We start from the raw sequence: 21,000 nt of genomic DNA on the forward strand, positions 1-21,000 counted from the left end.
TTAAATGTGACCCTGGAGCACAAAACCAGTCATAAGTAGCACAGGTGTATTTGTAGCAATAGCCAACAATACATTGTATGGGTCAAAAGATCATGTTCCATGAAGATATTTTGTAAGTTTCCTACCTTAAATATATCAAAACTTAATTTTGGATTAGTAATAGCCTATGCATTGCTACTTCATTTAGACAGCTTTAAAGGTGATTTTCTCAATATTCAGATTTTTTTTTTTTTTTTGCACCCTCAGATTCCAGATTTTCAAATAGTTGTATCTCAGCCAAATATCCTAACAAACCATACATCAATGGAAAGCTTATTTATTCAGCTTTCAGATTCATGACTTTGTTTGTGGTCCAGGGTCGCAAAAAACTACTTACAAATTTTAAGTCATCCCATCTGAGGATTGTTCCCCCTAAAAATATCATTACAAGCAACTCTGTGTAATGAAAATAATATAATGGACATATACTTAAAATAACTGTGTGAGTAGTAAAAACAAAATAAACGTTTTAAGTTCAGAAATGTTTTGATTCCCCCCTCCCTTGCCTCACAGTGGTTTGGTCCACGGCCTGCTTTCCTCTTTTACCGATACACACACTCGAGTCCGGTCACTCGGTGGGAGAGAGCAAGTTCCTCAGTAACAGTTAGTTATGTGTAAGTAACTTAGGCTGTCAAGGCTATTTTATTCTCTAAACATCGGGTGAAATGATTCTTTCTCTTTAATACAGATGATGCTGGATCATTAATAAATTAGTCATGACAAAAAAATTATGATATCCGATGTTTTTTCTATGAGCGATTATAAGGTTAACAAGCTTAATACCGTAGCTTGTCACCCACTACAACTAACACTGCGATAAGCCTGTGTGTGAACTGATATTTGGCTAATATTGTAGACCTACCGATGTGTTGGGTTTTGCTGAATATGATGTTAAGTGGCAGATCAGTGGGCTTAATGCGGTTGAATATCTAAAGAGACGTACTTGGTTTCAGACTAAACCTAAAATACTATGGACGACGCAAAATAATAATTATAATTATACCCATATATGAACCATATGAACCGAACTCATATTTAAACACAGTCCATGCTATGTGCATGCTGTGTACACATATCTATCCTTACAAGTACAATTTTGTCTGTATTATTTGTGTCCCCTTCAAAAATTTTATGTTTATTGTCCCCCCCTACTGTTCGATGAAATTTACGCCCCTGCCTGAGACTGTTGTTTATATTGTAGAAGTACAGCAATGCTTAATCCTCGTGCATGCTTTTTATTTTCATTTTTTTTAAATCATTTTGGCTGTCTTAATGCAAACAGCATACATTTTGTCAAATGTGTATTTCAATTGGAAATGTAATAATATCTGACTTATTTCTTTTCACTTTTTTTTTTACTCTTTTCCATTTGATTGCACACTTTTCTCAGGTTTGGCCTGTGAGCTTTTCCTGTTTTCTGATTCTGCTGAAAAAAGGCCAACTAAAATAATGATGCACAAAAATAATAATGCATAAATTTATGTTGTTGGCATATCAAAGACTGTAATAAAGCAAAAAAATAATAATAATTCTGGTTAGAAAATCATTCATTTATGTACCAAAATTTTATGTCCCAGAAAAATATAAATTCATTGATTTTTTTCTGCCTTCAGTTTTTGCTTTTCCATGAAATCTTCCCTGACGTTTTTGTTTTTGTGTGAATCTATTGTGATATATTATGTTTGCTCTTTTAAAATATCGTTTTTAAGAGAGCAATTTAAAAAAGAATAGTCAAATCATAGGCAGGCTCAATAATTAGAGGATGGGTGGGTGGGGGGTCTTCTTTTCAGTAGTCTAATTAAACACTGCGTCGTCAGAGTTGGTATTGTGGTTTTATCAGACACTTGCACTTAACATTATATGAAAATCAAGCTCAAATGGAGTTGACAAGGTTTCTGACCAGCGAATGACGGAGATCTGTGTTTTGTCTGTCATTAGTACGGCTGTATGAGTGCATCGCATCACGCTTTCATCAACTTAACATTACAGGTTATAACGTTTATTGTAGCTATATGGGCGCTTAGTTTTTCTTGTTGTTAAATACACTCTTTGATATGAATCTTTGATATGCACAAGATATTTAAAACGTACAAATGTATATTGGCTACAACTAGACGGCAAATGTAGCTCTTCTCCACTCTTCCAACACACACATAAAAAAAAAAAATAGCCTTCAATTAGCCAGACGTTGTGTTTAAGTAAAGAAAACGCTGTTTTTATTCAAACATAAGTTATTTATTTACCCTTGCATTGCGAACAAGCGGAGATCTGTCCTCCAGGCTGCGCTTCGTTCTGACTGGAGGCGGGGTGAAGTTACGAGGCTTCGCCGATAGTTTGAGGATCCAATGGCGTTACGAAGTTTTACTGACAAGCTCTTTTCATTGGTTAAATATTTCATCTCCCGATTTGAGGTCGGCGACGCTCGGTCTCGATCGGGAACAGATAAATAATCATAATGACACCACACAATAGAGGATTTTTGGACAAAAAAATCGCTTGCGACAAGCCGCAAATCGGGCCACACCCTCCGATCGTTCGGGGTGCAAATCGACCTTAAAATCCTCTAGTGTGCGACCAGCCTTATTTATTTTTATTAGAATTTTTATATAGGTTATTAGAATATTGAGAATTATAGCTTTACTAGTTTGCTAGCCTTTGTATGATAACCGGGGCTAATTGTCACACAGTAAATTTTACTCCAGTATTTTATGGTTGATTTATTTTTCAAAGTCATTTTCTGTAGAGATACGTAGTCTACCGTACCTGCTACTTCGATACAGAAAAGCAATAAAATATATATATATATTTTAAAATCCAGATTCCCTTTATAACTAGTAATACGTTAATTATAACTAGTAAATTAGTAATATGGTATCTATTGCATATTCATTATTTTATCAAATTTGTTTTACAGTAAACGCAGGTAATTAAACCTATACCTGCAGTAAGAATAAATAATGTGTTATTTTGACTTAAAAGAAGAGAATTGTATAGATGTTTCAATTAAAAAAACAGCTTTAGTCCACCTCTGTTAATAATAAGAGATTCATAGCTTTATTTCCATATATATTGACAAACACATTGACGTTTCACCCCGATATTTTAGGAAAGTATGTACAGTAAAAAAAAGTTACATCAAAAACATTTGATCAGTGGTCTTCTTTTTCTTTACTTTTTTGCTTCTTCTACTTTTTTTTTTTTTTTTTTTTTAATTTAGGATATCAAATGTTTAATTATATATTATATATAAAATATCTTAACATCATTTTTGCCCCAAATTTATTTCCTAGCTCATAACATAACTACTTAATACACTAAGAGGTTATGCAGTTAGGCCAATGACATGGTTTAGTTTCCTCAATGGAAATGCAATATTCCTTTTATCCCATTATTTTTTATTCTGTTCATCTACTCAAAAAATAAGAAAAAAGAAAATGAAAAGCATTTTTTGCATTAAAGCCATTATTTTTCCCAATTAAAATGGACCTGAGAAATTTTTTTTCTAAACAAGCCAAATTATAATTTTTTTTCGGACTGAATAATGAAGGCTATTTTTCATTCAACAAAATGCTCTAAGATCTACACTCTTAACTTTTAAGATATGCAACACAACAATTTTCAAATATTTAAAATAGAAATATTTTATGTTTTACTTTTAGCATTCGGGAAACAGATCCAATAGAATCAAACCTTTTTATAATAGGAAAAGTACTAGACATACAGTACATAATTAAATTATTATTATTTTTTTATGGCATAATAAATTTGGTGCTTGCAATCAAAATGACAGGCTAAAAAGAGTCTAAAACTTTGGTTTCCACTGTATATCAATAGTTTAAAATATGTTCAGCATATTTATTCACCTATGTGTACACATTCTTATAGTTTATAAAGTGCATAATTAGAATTTTCATCCATAATATTTATTACAGTTATTTATATAACAGTATTAGCATAATTTATTTTTTCTTGTTTCACACCCAATAACTATTTCATCTTTAAAATCTCCTCGTCAGGGTTGGCGTGAGGTGTTATGTACAAAATGTATACAAGTCCTGGAAACTCTTTCGCCCCCACTGCATTCGCTGGACCGGGGTGGTGGGTGTGGCTTGCGGTGGGCGGGGCCTGTGCTGGGTGGAGTCATTAGAGTCCACATGTGACACTGGCGTCCTCTGAATGGTCACAGTTGTGGACGTTCCATGCTATGTGAGAGCACTGAGTGAGAGCAGCTTCTGTGCCTGTGCACTTCAGATTGTCCATCTGGATTGTGCCACGGCCGGGACCGAAGTGGGCCATCACCTGGGCTTCTTTAGGCAGCCCGCAGCCCATCTGCCTGCACACCACCTTCGCATCCGCAAGATCCCAAGCGTCATCGCAAACGGTTCCCCATTCTCCTCTCAGGAATATCTCCAAACGGCCCTCGCAGCGGTTCAGGCCCCCAATGAGCCTGATGGTACCTTGAGAAGAGAAAGAAAGGCATAAGCTGTGTGCCAATTCAAACACTAGTCATCCTAAACAGTACACTCTTAAAAATAAAGGTGCTTCACGATGCCATAGAAGAAAATAAGGAAAACCAGGAAACAAAACGAGAACATACCTGTGACTATATATATATATATATATATATATATATATATATCTTAAGAATAGGGCTTAATTAATCGTGATTAATCGCATTCAAAATAAAAGTTTATGTTTACATACTATATGTGTGTGTACATATATACATATGTAAATACACATATGTATATATTTAAAAAAATATTTTTATGTATATATATATATATTTATACTTGTATATAATTTGTGACGCTGGACTACAAAACCAGTCTTAAGTGTCAATTTTTCGAAATTGAGCTGAATAAATGAGCTTTCCATTGATGTATGGGTTGTTAGGATCGGACAATATTTGGCTGAGATACAACTATTTGAAAATCTGGAATCTGAGGGTGCAAAAACATCAAAATATTGAGAAAAGTGTCTTTAAAGTTGTCCAAATGAAGTTCTTAGCAATGCATATTACTAATCAAAAATTAAGTTTTGATAAATTTACGATAAGAAATTTACAAAATATCTTCATGGTACATGATCTTTACTTAATATCCTAATGATTTTTGGCATAAAAGAAAAATGGATAATTTTGACCCATACAGTGTATTTTTGGCTATTGCTACAAATATACCCCAGCGACTTAAGACTGGTTTTGTGGTCCAGGGTCATATTTATATTATATATAAATATAAATATTTTATATATAAATCTAATATATTTTTCCTTAATATATACATGTATGTTTGTGTACTTGTATATACATAATAAATATACACAGTTTACATACCTATAGCATGAAACATAAACCTTTATTTTGAATGCGATTAATCACGATTAATCTTTTTTTTTTGCAGCGCTAGAACATATAATAGATACACTGGCAAAATTGTTGCTGTTTCTGTCCAATACTTTAAGAAAGTCTGTACATTAAAAAAAGTGGCAACAAAAATATTTAAAAAATATATATAAATATAAAACCTTTTTTTTAACTTTAGGTTTAATTATATACAGGGTTTGTGTTAAATTTGAGCATGAAGTCTTAAAAACATGAAATCATGGCATAAAATGTGGCATGCATTGGGAGGGAAAACATCATCAGTATTTTTGTTTTGTTTTCCAGTACAAATATCTGCATATCCTTAAATCAAGACACATTTACTTCAGATGCCATTTGAACATATGAAGTCTTGTTTTCTAAGAAACTGAAAACATCTGTCAGTGAAGTATGAAAACTTGTTTTCCCTTTAAATTAAGCTTTCAACTTGGCAGATCGTTTTAAAGGGATGGTTCACTCAAAAATGAACACAACGAATGTTTGTGTAATTTAGGACGTTAAGACTGGAGTGTGGCGTTCTTACCGTCCGCTGGTGTTGTGGTTGTAGTTGCTCTTGTAGTTGTCAGAGGTTTCTCTGTGATCCCTATTCCAAAGTCTCTTCCAACTACCTCAAACTCCATAGGTGCTGAAGGAACGAAACACAGATTTAGTCAGAAACTTCTTTTGATTAACTTTCATTTACTGTGACTGACTGTACTCTTTTGTACACATTAAGGTGTGCTTCTCATTCATGAGGCAGTCTAAGGGTTGATACTTTCATTCCTTTATCTGGGGTTTATTTTAGTCTTTCCCTCTTCTCTCAAATGCTCATCTATTAGACGCATGCATGCATATATTTATGCGTTAGTGGATGCACGTGGCCTGTGCGGAGGACGGCTTCCCCTGCGGGTCTGTGCTGATGATGATTTGCTCCGACGGGCCTCTTTATTTTTCATGTAGACACGGCGACTGACGTACAGAGGATGCTTCTAAAGTTGCTGCAAATTACAAATGCTGATCTTGAATCAGTTTAGCGATTTCTCTAACGATGGTCGAGGGGATTTCGAAAAGAGACAGCGGCCAAGTAAATGTAATGGATGTGAGTTTGTATGTGTTTGAGAGTATTGTTAATTGAAGGAACAGTGAAAGACGGACGTGTGTGTGTGTGTGTGTGTGTGCCAGAGGAAAAACTACCCTGGAGACTTGACTTAGTCCAACAGAACATTGTGTTGCAGTGAGGATTGAGTGTGTGTATGAGTGAGTGTGTGTGTTCTTTCATTGTGAATAAATGCTGGTGTTGTGAATGACTGCGTGAATTTCATGAATGAAGTACTGACAGCACATGCAAGTCTTGCATGTGTGAATCTCATCAAACCTGTCATGAACATATATTTATTTATATATTTTTTATTTATTTATGCAGTATTTATGCAGTATATATATATGCGCAAATTGCAACATGATGTGAATTTTTCACACACATTTAGATTCAGATTTAGATTTAAATACACTGCCATTCAAAAGTTTGGGATCAGTAAGATTTTTCACGTTTTATGCTTCTTCTGCTCATCAAGGTTGCATTTATTTGATCAAAAATACAGAATAAAAACTGTGATATTTTGAAATATTATTGCAATTTAAAATAATGTTTTTCTATTTTAATACTTAAAATATAATTTATTCCTTTGACGGAAAGCTGAACTTTCAGCATCATTACTCCAAACTTTTCACTTGATCCATCAGAAATGATTTTAATATGTTGATTTATTATCAATGTTGGAAACAGTGTTTGCTGCTTTTTTTGTAACGTGTGATACTTTTTTTTAGGATACTTTGATGAATAAAAAGTGAAAAAGAACAGCATTTATTCATAAATACTAGAAATATAAAACTTTTGTAAAAAATATACACTACACACTACCATTCAAAAGGTTTGGTCAATGCATTTTTTGAAATAAATTAATGCTTTTGTTCAGCAAGGATGTGTTAAATTGTTAAAAAGTGATAGAAAAGATTTATATTGTTAGAAATTATGCTGTATTTAAACTGATAAACAAATAGTTGTATGTGTATTTTTGCCTAAAATAAAGGTTTTTGGGCTGAAATGTGACCTGAACATTTTAGATGAACTAATTTAATATGAATTATTGGAATAATGTTTTGTCTAAATATCTTTGAGTACATTTAAATAAGTATGCACATTGTATATACAGTAAATGTAAAATGCATGGCTTTTCAAAACCATTCTTTTCTATGTGATCATTCTATGTGTCATATTAATCTTACGTGCACAGATGACTCCAGCGTCTTCGTAATGGCCGCAGTTATGCTGTCCCCAGCCCAGATTGAAGCAGTCGGACAGCTTTTGCTCACTGCCCCTGCAGTCCACGTTATCCAGCAGTATGGGTCCGGAACCGTAGCCGAAGTAAGCCAGAGGTTTGGCTGCGATAGGCGGCCCGCATCCCATCTGTCTGCAGACCACCTGAGCGTTGTCCATATCCCAGTCATCATCACACACGGTTCCCCAGATGGTGAAGTAGAGGATTTCCACTCGGCCCTGACAGCTGTTGAGGCCATTCACCAAACGGATGCTCGGCTTCTCTGAAAGAGTCATGCACGATGAGGGTTAGAGAGAGACAACTGTTCAAACGCTTGGGGTCGGTAAGATTTTTGTAATAATTCTGCTCTTCAAGGCTGAATTTATTTGAAATTAAACAGTAGTATTGTGAAATAGTATTTGCTGATTTGCTGCTCAAGAAGCATTTCTGATTATTGTCAATGCTGAAAACAGTTGTGCTGCTTCATGTTTTTGTGGAAAATTTGATAAATGTTATTGTTCAGGATTCTTTAATGAATAGAAAGTTCAAAAGAACAGTGTTTATATGAAATAGAAATCCTTTGCAACATTATAAATGTCTTTACTGATCAATTTAATCTATCTAAATACATAAGTAAATAAAATAATTATGATAAAATAATAAAACAAATAATATCTATGATCTAAATAAATAAATAAATATTTAATGTAATTTATGAAATGTAATTTAATGTAATTATGTATTTAATGTAATTATGTATAGGAAGATAAGTAGATTTTTGCTATCTATCCATTTAAATGCATAAATATGTAATTTATTTAGGATAGATAGATGGATAGATATATATATTAATGTATTTATTTTTTGCTACCTACCTAAATAAATACATAATTTATTTATGGATGGATGGATGGATGGATGGATAGAGATAGATAGATAGATAGATAGATAGATAGATAGATATGTGTCTTTACTACCTTTAGTTGTTGAGGCTGTAGTGATCACCGTGGTTACCGTTTCATGTTGTACTGGCACTGGCATTTCTGTCACTAAAAAAACAGAAAAATGTCAGGAAAGAAGGAAGGAACACAGACAAAATAATGTTTTGAAAAGACGCCATCTGCTGGTGCTTGAGGAGGTTTATTATGCAGGACGGTCCTGTTAGCAGGCAGTGTGTGACAGATGGCCCAAAAACGGATGGTCAGGCACAGCAGTTAATAACAATGAATTGGCTATTAATTCAGCCGTGCGTTATTGAAAATAGCAGGTGAAGTTAGAGGCCCTATGTACAGTATAGACAGTGTTTATACCTGCTGTGCTTTCAGGAACGATGAAATCTCTGCTTCTAGTCTCTGTGTTGATAACTGGGGCCATGGTGGAACTGGCACCTGAAATATACGAGAGAGACAGAGAGAGTTAGAGCTGCAGTCAAACCAAATACAGCATTACAGAATATGCAGATACAGTCAGGTATGAAAGATCACATTGAAAATCAGTTGTTTTTATGTAAAGATAAAGTTTCACATAAAAGCATCTGCTAAATTAATAAATGTAAATGTAAACAACAACAAATATATATATATATATATATATATATATATATATATATATATGCATATATATTTAACTAACTTTTATTTACTTAATATATATATATATATTGTAATAATTCAAGTGATTATGATGATCGTATAATTGATAATGAAAAAGGGGAAGTAAAGTTGCAAAATAAAACTGCAAATATAATGAAAAAATGATGAAAATGGCTAAATTGTAAAAATTATGAAAACAATTGCTAAATATAAGCATTTCTGTTGGACCCCACTTAGTACATTAGTTTATCTGAATATGGCTTATTTCAACAGAAAATGTGGATTTTATGTGCAAGTTTTGTGAGTTCCAGTCATTTTAGTACAAAAACAGCCTGTAATGCTGTTTGATATTGCAAACTGGTATTCGTATTATTTTATATTATTATCGTATTCATAAACACACTGGTTTGTAGCACAAGTAGTTTTAATATTCTTTAGTTGTTCTTGTAGTTATTTACCTATAGTGACTAATGAATCAGAAGTCTTGCACGTTCACAGAAAATAGCTGACTTCTGCTTTGTGAAAGAAGAGAAAGAAACGCACCTGAGCAGATGACACCGGCGTCCTCGTGATGGCCGCAGTTATGAACTCCCCAGCCGAGGCTGTAACAGCTGGCCAGGCTGCCCTCCTGTCCGTTACAGTTCACGTTATCCAGCAAAATCCGTCCCGTGCCGTAGCCGAAGTAAGCGTTTGAAGGTGCGCTGACAGCCAGTCCGCAGCCGATCTGTTGACACACGACCGTGGCGTCCGCCATGCTCCAGTCATCATCGCACACCGTTCCCCAGCTGCCCTGATAGTAGATCTCCACCCGGCCCTGACAGCGGTCCCCTGTCCCCGCCAAATGCACCGCTCCGTCTCCTACAGCACAGGACGGTCAGATGTGGTTTTAGGAATGATGACAGGCAGATATGAGAGTAGACAGATCATCAAAATCAAATTGATATAATATTTACTTATATATATATACATATAATTTAATATAGTTTAATATATAATTTAATATAGTTTATATTATTTTATTAATTTTTTTATTTTGATTTTTTCTCAACTGTGGCAATGCACTATTGCTTTTCTATTAATATTGCTTTCTAATGCAGGATAGATGTGTTACTCTCAAAATACAACATTTTGGGAAACAAAAATATTGAGAATGGTTATATTCTTGTTTTGAAGTAAGAATTCATGCCTCAAATGGTTAACCCTGTAAAGCCCAACATATGAAACAATAATCAGTTTATTATAATATAATAGAAAACATATTTAAAACTTCAAAAAGTGTTGTTGTTTTTTTTTTTTGTTGAGTATCATATTTGGTACAACAGCTTTTTATGGCTCATATAGTCTGATATATAATGAGAATATTGAGGGGAAAAAAACTGCTAAATTTTATTCAGAGACTCAAACTGAAAGAAAATATGAATTGGCTTCAGATGCTGATATTGATCCAAACATATAACGCAATGCAATGCTGATCGAGAGATGAAGAAATAAACGCTCCTCAGAAGATGTGAGATGTTTTGGAGGCTCACTGAGAAACAGTGAAAGTAAAGCTTCTGGAAACAAACGCTCCTCAAAAGATCCTGATGATCAGATTTGAGACGCACTGATTTTTCTAAGAAATGATTGATGGAGAATCAAGTAAAGCTGAGCTGCTTCAGTCTAGTAAGTGTTCATCTGGAAATATTACTACAGTTATTCTTAAATTTACTTGATAAAAATCAGTCAAGATTTGACAGCAGAAAGACATGTGAAGCACAAGCTGAAGGTGGACATTTGTACAATTGCACTAAAAGAGCTTTGACTTGATAAAGAAGAAGAAGAAATCTGACAACAGAAGGCTGTTTGATCATTTTTGACAGAAGGCATTCTTGATCATTTAGAGATCTTATAAATTCATGTATTCACTTTGCTGTTACCTGTTATGTAATGGTTTTTCCAGAAACATTATGAAATCATCACGAAACGCCTGTTATTTGTCCAGCAGAAACCCTAGTCTACAATTATCTACACTTTGCTCCTAGAAATCATATAGTTTGCGCCATAGAGGGTGTGGGCCAGATTATCAGTAATATTATTCTGCTGAGTTTAGCTTGCCATTGAATATGAAGCAAACGGAGGGCTACGGTTTCAAGCAAACACATGCTGATGTGCCTCGTATTGTTTTATTGAGCGACTCCACCACATGGACTCAAAAGCCATTCTCGTATTGCCAGAGGAACAAAGCCTCAACGGTGATTCCATACTATGAAAATGCCATTCAATTCCCATAAGGCTTTGTTACTTTCTTTAGATGTCATAACCTCTGAACGAGATATGGGCAGCCGCTTCTCATGACTGAAACAGGACATGCGAAACAAAGACAGGATGAACATGATCCCTCAAAAAGAGTTCTGCTATGATCTTCACTGCACTTTTAATCTGGGATAAACTATAACCATAATCAGGGTTATTACAGTTAACCAAAACTAAAGCAAAAATTAAACCATAACTAAAAAAAACAACACATTTTTGTTACTCAATATATGTTATAAAATAGAAGTTGAACTGAAATAAAATAATATACTAAAATAACTAGTGCAAAAAAAAAAAAGTGAAATAAAAATAATAAATTGAATATAGATATATTTAGAAAAACAATAACTAAAGCAATAACTAAATCTATATAAGCATATTTTTTTAAAAAATAATAATAAAAATGACAAAAACACAACGAAAAGTAAAATGAAAACAAAATACAAATAAAAACTAATTTAAATATTGTTAAAATGAATTTAAAATAACAAATAATGAGATTTTATGAGATCTTTTGTGTCACATAAATTAAAATATGTACAAAAGGCCCTAAAATTGGATGAATGTCTTAATATATTAAATTAAATATTAAAATGCATTTAATTTATTTATGAAGTTATTAACATTACTAAATTATATAAAATATATTATTTACATAGTAAATACAATCTTAAAAAAATATTCATATTCAAAGATGGAAATCTGATTATTTTAGTTTGAATCAAAATATCACAATGAAGTGGATATAAGAGTGAAGTTTAAATGGTTTTAGACACAAATTTTTGGTTACACTTATTATAATCGAAATGTGTCAATTAAACATTGTTTTAATTCATCATTAAATGTCTTTTAATATAACTTTCCATTCTTTCAGTCTGTTGTAAAATCCCAAAACACAAAATCATGACATCATTTTGGAGGGAAAGCAACAGGACAAACAACATAAGTATCAGATGAATTCTGTATTGTTTTTTGTCTCTCTAAAATGTTGCATCTTTTTTAATCAAATTAGTTTGCTGATATTGACATTTCATGATGTAAAAAAAAAAAAGAACTTCAAGTTGATATCCTCATGTAAGAGTTAAAAAAAGGCCCGAATAAACTGTGCAACTTACTTAAAGCAGAGATGAGACGGGACGGTGTGGTGGGCTCCAGGCCTCGAGGTTCCACCACATTATTGCCTGTGAGAAATGAAAAATGAATGATCTCACATAAATGGATCTTTAAATGAATAATTAGTTGAGCTCATGCAAGGAAATCAGCTTTAAAGGGATAGTTCACCCAAAAATGAAAGTGCCGTCATCATTTACTCACCCTCAAGTAGTTCCAAACCTGTATGAATGTCTTTGTTCTGCCGAACTCAAAGGAAGATATTCTGAAGAATGTGGGGAAACAGAGCAGTTCTGGGGCACCATTGACTTCAATAGTATTTATTTTTTCCTACTATGGAAGTCAGTGGTGCCCCAAAACAGCCTGGTTACAAACTTTCTTCAAAATATCTTCCTTTGTGTTCAGCAGAACAAAGACATTCATACAGGTTTGGAACTACTTGAGGGTGAGTAAATGATGACGGCATTTTCATTTTTGGGTTAACTATCCCTTTAATACACGATTACAAAAGAAGAGTCTGATGACAGCGTATTGACTCTCAGCTGTTTTCCTCGGCTCACTCCACGTACCTTTACAGGTGATGGCCACGTCTTCATAGTGGTAGCAGTTGTGGACGCCCCATCCCTGATTCCCGCACTGACTCAGGTCCATCTCTCCTCCTTTACAGTCCACGTTGTCCAGCAGGATGGGCCCGGAGCCCTGGCCGAACTTGGAGCTGCTCCCCACAGCCACGGCCACGCCACAGTCCAGCTGCCGGCAAACCACGTTAGAGTCCACCATGTCCCAGTCGTCGTCACACACTGTCCCCCACGTCCCGTTATGAAGCACCTCCACGCGCCCCTCGCAGCGGTTCCTGCCGTTCACCAGCCGCACTGGAGGACCAGATCATTACTTGTTTAGTATTACCCAGACACTATTATAGTTTTCATTAATACTTTTAATTAGCTTTTATTTTTTATATATATTTTCCATTTTAGTTAGTTTTAGTCATTTTTTTTAAGCATGTCTGTATAGTTTTTATTCATTTTATATTTTAGTTTGAGTTATTTTAGTGCGTTAAGTCAAACGAAATGAAAATGAGAAATTTTGCCTTGAAATAAAATACCTTTAAGGTTTTATTTATAGTTTTAGTCTGTATTTTTTATGGTTTGTTTTAATTAAATACATGTATGTTTCAGTGTTATTTTAGTATAATTGAGATACTATTATAGTTTTTATTAATAGTTCTAATTAGCTCTTATTTTTATATTTTCTGTTTTCATCTTAGTTAAAGTATTTTTTGTGTGTTTTTCACATTTCAAACAAAAAAACATGTCTATATAGTTTTTTTTTTTTTTTGTACATCAAGTTCAGTTAAATGAAAATGAGAAATGTTGACTTGGCAACTATCTGAAATAAAATAAATGTACTTATGTAATATTTTATTTGAGCTTTATTCAGTATATGTTTATGGTATTAGTTAACTATAATAGCCCTGATAATTAGGAGAACATACGATATTATTTTAGCGTCACTGAAATACTATTGTAGTTTTTATTAATATTTTGAATTAGCTTTTATTTTCATTTTCATATTTTCCATTTTCCTTTTAATTTTTCATCATTTTCTTGGGTTTTTGTCTTTTTTTTTTCAAAATTCAATTACATTTTTATTTCATCCACAAGTTAAACTAGATGTTTCCTTGGAAACTAGCTGAAACAAAATAAGTTTATTTTTATATCTTATATCTCAAGTAATAGAAGTAATGGTTTTAATTGTAGTTACACATTTTTGTTGTGCTCTTAGACTTTAGGAACTCATTTTGCACCTTAACCGAGTTTACGATCAATAGAAAATGTTTATGGTTTACATGGACCATGGTAAACATACGGTGCACCAATGTACTTCCAAAAAAGAATCCAAAAAAGTCCAAAAATTGCATAGTGCAATATATTTATATTTACATTAATATTTGCATATTTATATTTACATTAATTTACAAGAATGCCATGATATTGCCATTATATATTACCACGGTATCTAAAACAAACATGGTGCATGTAGCAAAAAAAAAGTGAATTATTCCAAAAAAAAGGGACTTTTTGGTCCTTTTTTTGCTAGTGTTCATCATGTAGTGCACGTGAAAACTGCAGGTTTCTGAATAATACAAGCTAAAACGCAGAGCTGCACGGCTCAGATATAATGATATAATGAAGCCTGTAAGAATGTCTCTAATCCCCTTCAACTTAACGCACAATAATAAGTCTAAATATGACATATGACTCCAAAAAGAGAGCGAGAGCATAGCAGTGGAGAAGGGATTGTGTAAATTGAGCGAGAGGAAGTGACCTGTCTTTTTTCCCGGCAATTATGATCCGGTCCTGCCGTGATCCTGCCAGTGGGCGATGGCAAGCCTATCTTTTCTTAAAAGGGTGTGTTCTTGTATAAAGGCGCAAGAAAGGGTGAGAAAGTGAATTGCAAAGACGCTCACCTTGAGACTGTGCTGTCGCTGAAGCATTTGTGTTGTTGGCTGTGAGGGAAAAAAAAAAAAAAAACAGGAGAGAAAGTCAGAGAGAGAGAGCAAACAACGATTGTGGTAAATTATTTGTTGAAAGGAGGTTCTTGGCCCTCCAGAGCTGCAGCCCTCTATATCTACTACATCTATTTTCCTGTAATTTTAGACTGGTGAAACAGGAAGACTGTGAATTCAGCTCGGGCTGTGATACAGACTCGCTGCAGAACAGACATATAGAAGAAAATCACACGCCTCTCATAATGCAAGATCAGATATTGAGACATGTGCTGTGAATCTGATCAGATTCAGCTGATAAGATGGTGGATATTGAATCTCAAATCAGTAATTCTACTGAGACACATTAATGAGTCACTTATTTAAGATATATGAAGAAAAAAAAGGATTTATACAAAGAAAATACAAAGATTTATATATATATACACTACCATTCAAAAGTTTGGAATCAGTAAGATTGTTTATTTTTCTAATTGGAAAGAAATTAATACTTTTACTCAGCAAGGACACATTAAATTGATCAAAGGTGAAAGTGAGGACTTTTTACATTGTTAGGATTTTTTTAAATCATTATTAAAATGCTGTTATTTTTTTTTTTTACTGTTTTTTGATCAAATAAATGAATGCAGCCTTGGTGAGTATTCTTTCAAAAACATTCAGAACTCTTACTGAATCCAAAGCTTTGAGAAATGAAATGAAAAATAAATCTAGTGACTAATCAAATATGGTCAACTCCGGTGCCGCTGTCAGTAAAGTGCATGCACTGTATGTATGTAATGTGTAACATATAGTTCCAATCCAAATATATTTATAAATGAACATTTTATGACACTTTGCCAGACATTTCACCTAGACCTTGTTTGTGTTTGTTCAGAACATTCTGGTGTTTTTCACAAAGCGCTGACCTCCCCGTCCGTCCTCAGACGCACTTTCACTGGGGTCTGTTTGTCCTGTGTTTTGTAGCAGTATTGAGATGGCTAATGCTAGTGCCTATACAAGCTTTTGTATCAAACTGTGAATCGATGGTGTTTGATTTCAGCGCCTGACAAAGACAGCAGGAAAGAGACTTTTTTCCATCACATCCCATTTAGGTCAATTCACAGGCTTCTCCTCCTTCTTATTAATGTGTATGTCTCTGAAATTTTAGTCGCTCTACATATAGCGCTTCAGACATGTGGGTTAATTCACACGTACGCTTTAGTATTCATATAAAGCATGCAAACTTGGTGTAGAAATCATTTTCAGTTAGAAATGAGTCAATTTCAGGATTAATTACAAGAAGAGCATGTAACATGTAGAAAAACTGAAATATATTTATGTTCACTTCTGTTTACATGTATAATATAAATATGTATGTCAGTTCTGTTTCATTTACCACTTTTAAAAATTTTTATGTTGTGCTATTTGTGACTATGGAAACCCGTTTCTGTGGAATAAAAATTAAAAGGAAATTGTGACGTTTTATCTCACAATTCTGAGTGTATATCTCATAATTCAGACTTGCGAGGGAAAAATCTGAATTGCAAGATATAAACTCAGAACTGTGAGAAGCAAAAAGCTGCAATTATTTATTTTTTTAAATGTTTTTATTCCGTGGCAGAAACGGCTTCCAGTTTTTACATTCTACATTTTCAAATTGCCACTACAATGTTGCAAGTTATTTAGAATGTTGTTATGGTGTTCTGAGTTTTATTTAGAATGTTGTTATGCGGTCGCTATGGCGTTTTGTGTGGTTCTACACTCTCAGAAATAAAGGTACAAAAGCTGTCACTGGGGCGGTACCTTTTCAAAAGGTACACTTTTGTACCTATGAGGTTCAAATATGTACACTTTAAGTACTAATATGTACCTTTAAGGTACCAAAATGGACCCTTTAGGTACAAACATGTACCTTTTGAAAAGGTACCGCCCCAGTGACAGCGTTTGTACCTTTATTTCTGAGAGTGAAGGACGTTGCTTATGAAAAGTCACAAGAAATGCAAAGGTTTAGTTTCAAATGATACTTACTGGAAACCGATCTTCGTTGGAGTTTGATATCTTCTGCACAGAGAAAATATCAACACAATTATAAACATCATCATGAAATAACTTAAATATGACACATACTGTACACACATTATCTCCCATCTTTGTTGGCGTTTGCGTCACTGACGATCATTTGTAAGCTCCATTGAAGGTCATTGATCTGCTGGGAGTTGGGTTGTGTTGCGTACAGTAGAGGAAACCACCCATAATGCTCTGACACACATCTTCTCAGATAACCATGTTCTCGTTAAGTCTTTAGTTCAGCTGTGTTTTCACAGGGTATTTCCCGCTCTAGGCTTCTCATCCTGATGAATTACTCTGATCGTTTTGTTCCACCAGGATCCATTAAGCCTGGAGGCTGTTGCCTTTGATTTTGATTATCGTTCTTTTAAAGCAGATGTTTAAAGACAGTGATTTAATACTTTCTGGTGTGGTGTGGTGGTTAGAACTTAATCTTGGTAACTGAAAGGTTGCTGGTTCAATTCCCACAAGGAGTCTTAAAGGGTCTGCATTTGTAATTAGATTTTTATATTTTGGTTTCTAGATTGTTCTGTGTGGTTGAGTTCACTCTTTCTAAGGGATTTATGTTTTTTTTTTTTTTTTTGCACACTTTAAAGTTACAAGACACTTGACGTGAGGTTCATTAATGATCTTGGCTGAATTATGCATCAAAGTTTAGTAATGCAAATATTCAATGCAATTTCTCAGTATGAGAACATTATATTATTAGCAGATTGCAGATTTATTTAGCTTTAGATGGAGTGTTTCATACAAACTGCTAATATATATCATACGATACCAGTCAAAACTTTGTAATAAATATGATTTTTAAAATATTTTTGAATCTTAAATATTTGATTCTGCTCACCGAGGCTGCATTTATTTGACCAAAAATACAGTAATACTTTGAAATATTATTACAATTTCAAATAATGTTTTTCCAATGTAATACATTTAAGAATTTAATTTATTTCTGTGATGCGCAGCTGAATTTTCAGTCTTCAGAGTCACATGATCCTTCAGAAATCATTCTGATGTACTGATTTGCTGCTCAGTAAACATTTCTGATTATTATCAATGTTGAAAACAGTTGTTAAATCTTTTGTAACATTATGTAACATTGGAAACAAAATGTTTTTGTCACTTTTGATTAATCCTTGATGAATAAAAGTATTAATTTCTTTTTCACAATGTTACTGTTTTTACTGTATTTTTGGTCAAATAAATGCAGCCTTGGTGAGCAGAAGAGACTTGATTACTCCAAATGTTTGACCGGTAGTGTACAATCTTTCTTAAATCAGTAAAGCTCTGACTCACCGGTTGGAAGGAAGCTGGTGACGGCGATCAGTAAGAACGATGCCAGCAGGCAGGTGAGGATCCAGGCAGCAGACTTCCAGCATCTGCGCAGACCGTCTGACACACGCTGACCGTTCATGGCAGAATAGATCCAGCTGGATGCTTAAAGCACATACAGACACCTTCAGTGAGTGCTTTAACTTCTCAAGATCAGTTTATCTGCATGCAGTTTGACTTTTACTGCCGCTTTTTCTCACTGTAGTTGTCTGACACCACACAACGAGGTTATTACAGTAACTAGGCTACTACTGAGTCTGCTGGTCAGTGATTGGACAGCTTCTCCTCATAGTATGTTATGTAAAAACACACATGCACTCACAACATCAACAACAATAAATGTTCAGCCTGCAGGCCACAGGCCGTTCTGGACAGACACGTATTGATATACGAGAGCAGACTGATCGTTTGTGTGACCTGCTGCTAATAAGCTGTCCAGAGAGGTTTTTACGCTCCAGAGATGGTGTAAAATGTGACTATATGTAAATGAGTGATGCATTTTATGTATTTGTGCATGTGAAAGTCATTTTTAGATGTTTATAGTTTGATTGCACGTCCAACTTTGGCCCATTTTCCCAGACCCAGATAAACACATTCAAAGCACTGGCTACTATGAATACACAGACCAGACTTTAAAGTCAACAAGAAATCTTTCCTAATTCATATTCATAGTCTTATTGTGAACGATCAGTTTCTGCACAGAATTTCAATGCAAAACATTTTTTGGCTAATGGAATGAATTCCTGTAGCTCAAACAGTAAAGCATGATGCTCGCAATGCCAAGGTCATGTGATTCGTTCGATTACTAGAATATGCATGAACATATCCATGTAAACCTTGAATGCAATTGCTTTGGATAAAAGCATCTGCCAAATACATACAGTCATGGCCAAAAATATCAGCACCCTTGGTAAATATGACCAAAGAAGGCTGTGAAAATCAATCTGCATTGTGAATCCTTTTGATCTTTTATTAAAAAAATTCACAAAAGTCTAACCTTTCATTGGATAATAAGAATTTAAAATGGGGGGAAATATCATTATGAAATAAATGTTTTTTCTCAAATACATGTTGGACACAATTATTGGCACCCCTAGAAATTCTTATGAGTAAAATATCTTTGAAGTATATTCCCATTCATATTCACAATATTGAGCACTCCAGGGTGATTATGAACATGAAATTATCCAGCCATGGCTTCCTGTTTCACAGAAATATAAATAGGAGGGAAAACAAAGCCCAAATTCCCTTAATCATCCATCACAATGAGAAAAACCAAAGAATATATTTCTGATGTGCAGCAAAAGATAATTGAGCTTCACAAATTAGTGAAGTGCCTTTAAGAAAAGAGCTAGAGCAGTGAAAATTCCCATTTCCACCATCAGAGCAATAATTAAGAATTTCCAATGAGTACTTAAACTTCAACTTGTTTTTTTCATCTCTCTCTCTCTCTCTCTCTCTCTATATATATATATATACAGTACACACACACACACACACACTATTAAGATTTTATTTATTTAATTAAATTTTTTTTGTACCAGTACCTGGTCCATCTAAAGATTGTAAACCTTTGCACTAATTAACAGATTGCTTCGTGAGGCTGCATATTGCAGTGATTTTTGTAGATCTATAAACTGAATTCAGCTGTTGTGAGGTTACATGTGGATTTCGCCTTGTTTACGACACTGAAATCTAATCTCAGATAGCAGAGTAAACTTATTATTATCAGTTTTATAAACGCAACATTCTATATCTCTTATATTCTGTTTATATCCTTATATTCAAGTTCATAACATTTCTTTCTCTTTTAGTTTTTTCCTAAATCCCTCCTGACCTTACGCTGGAATGCGTGTAAATGGTGGGATTGGGCTCAGGATCTCGGCTCTGGTGGAGAATATGATATTCCGCGGCGCAGATAGTGAACATTCCGGGCCTCAGGCGCACAAAAAGACATTTCTGCTGTCTGTGGTCGCCATCGTCAGCGGCTAAACGCTGCTTCCTGCGAATCTGTCACTGGGACCGTCCTGAACGCTCAGGCACCGATGACACTGCTGGGGCGCCTCTCGGGTGCAGAAGGGGGGCAGATCGTGGAGACGGGACGGAAAGCGTTTAGCCCTGGTTACCTGATTATACCTGTGAGAACCTGGGTTATCGTAGTTAACTAAAACCATAATATATATATATATATATATAGATTTTATTTTATTTTATTTAGTTAAATAATAGAATAAATATCAACTGAAATAAAATATTTGAAAATAAATTTTATTTAAGCTATTTTCCAAGGCAGCATTTTAGTTTAACTTGATATATTAAAATAAGTAAAACTAAAATAAAATTAATAAAATATACATCGACATTTTTTGAAAACCACAAAAACTAATAAAAATGACA

General features: G+C 34.1%; 1 protein-coding gene across 1 annotated transcript; it reads right to left on the reverse strand.

Moving 5' to 3' along the window:
* Positions 1-3,140: 3,140 nt before the first annotated feature.
* Positions 3,141-18,685, reverse strand: LOC131541512 (scavenger receptor cysteine-rich domain-containing group B protein). Its single transcript, XM_058777282.1, has 11 exons — positions 18,568-18,685; positions 17,233-17,265; positions 15,187-15,225; positions 13,286-13,588; positions 12,722-12,787; positions 9,858-10,172; positions 9,033-9,110; positions 8,700-8,771; positions 7,691-8,005; positions 5,949-6,050; positions 3,141-4,496 (listed from the first exon to the last, which is right to left on the reverse strand). Exons 1-11 carry the CDS (start codon positions 18,683-18,685, stop codon positions 4,183-4,185), a joined length of 1,755 nt encoding a protein of 584 aa, XP_058633265.1. The 3' UTR covers positions 3,141-4,182.
* Positions 18,686-21,000: the final 2,315 nt, after the last annotated feature.

Source organism: Onychostoma macrolepis, chromosome 05, assembly GCF_012432095.1.
Source record: "Onychostoma macrolepis isolate SWU-2019 chromosome 05, ASM1243209v1, whole genome shotgun sequence".
In the NCBI taxonomy this organism is placed as follows: domain Eukaryota; kingdom Metazoa; phylum Chordata; class Actinopteri; order Cypriniformes; family Cyprinidae; genus Onychostoma; species Onychostoma macrolepis.

Bases quoted from the DNA above. Each gene is read 5' to 3' on its own strand.
- LOC131541512 (XM_058777282.1), bottom strand. From the start codon at position 18,685: ATGAACGGTCAGCGTGTGTCAGACGGTCTGCGCAGATGCTGGAAGTCT. The intron at 13,589-15,186 runs GTGAGCGTCTTT...CTGGTCCTCCAG, and splicing joins AGCGACAGCACAGTCTCAAG to TGCGGCTGGTGAACGGCAGG. The intron at 8,772-9,032 runs GTATAAACACTG...CTGTTTTTTTAG, and splicing joins CGTTCCTGAAAGCACAGCAG to TGACAGAAATGCCAGTGCCA.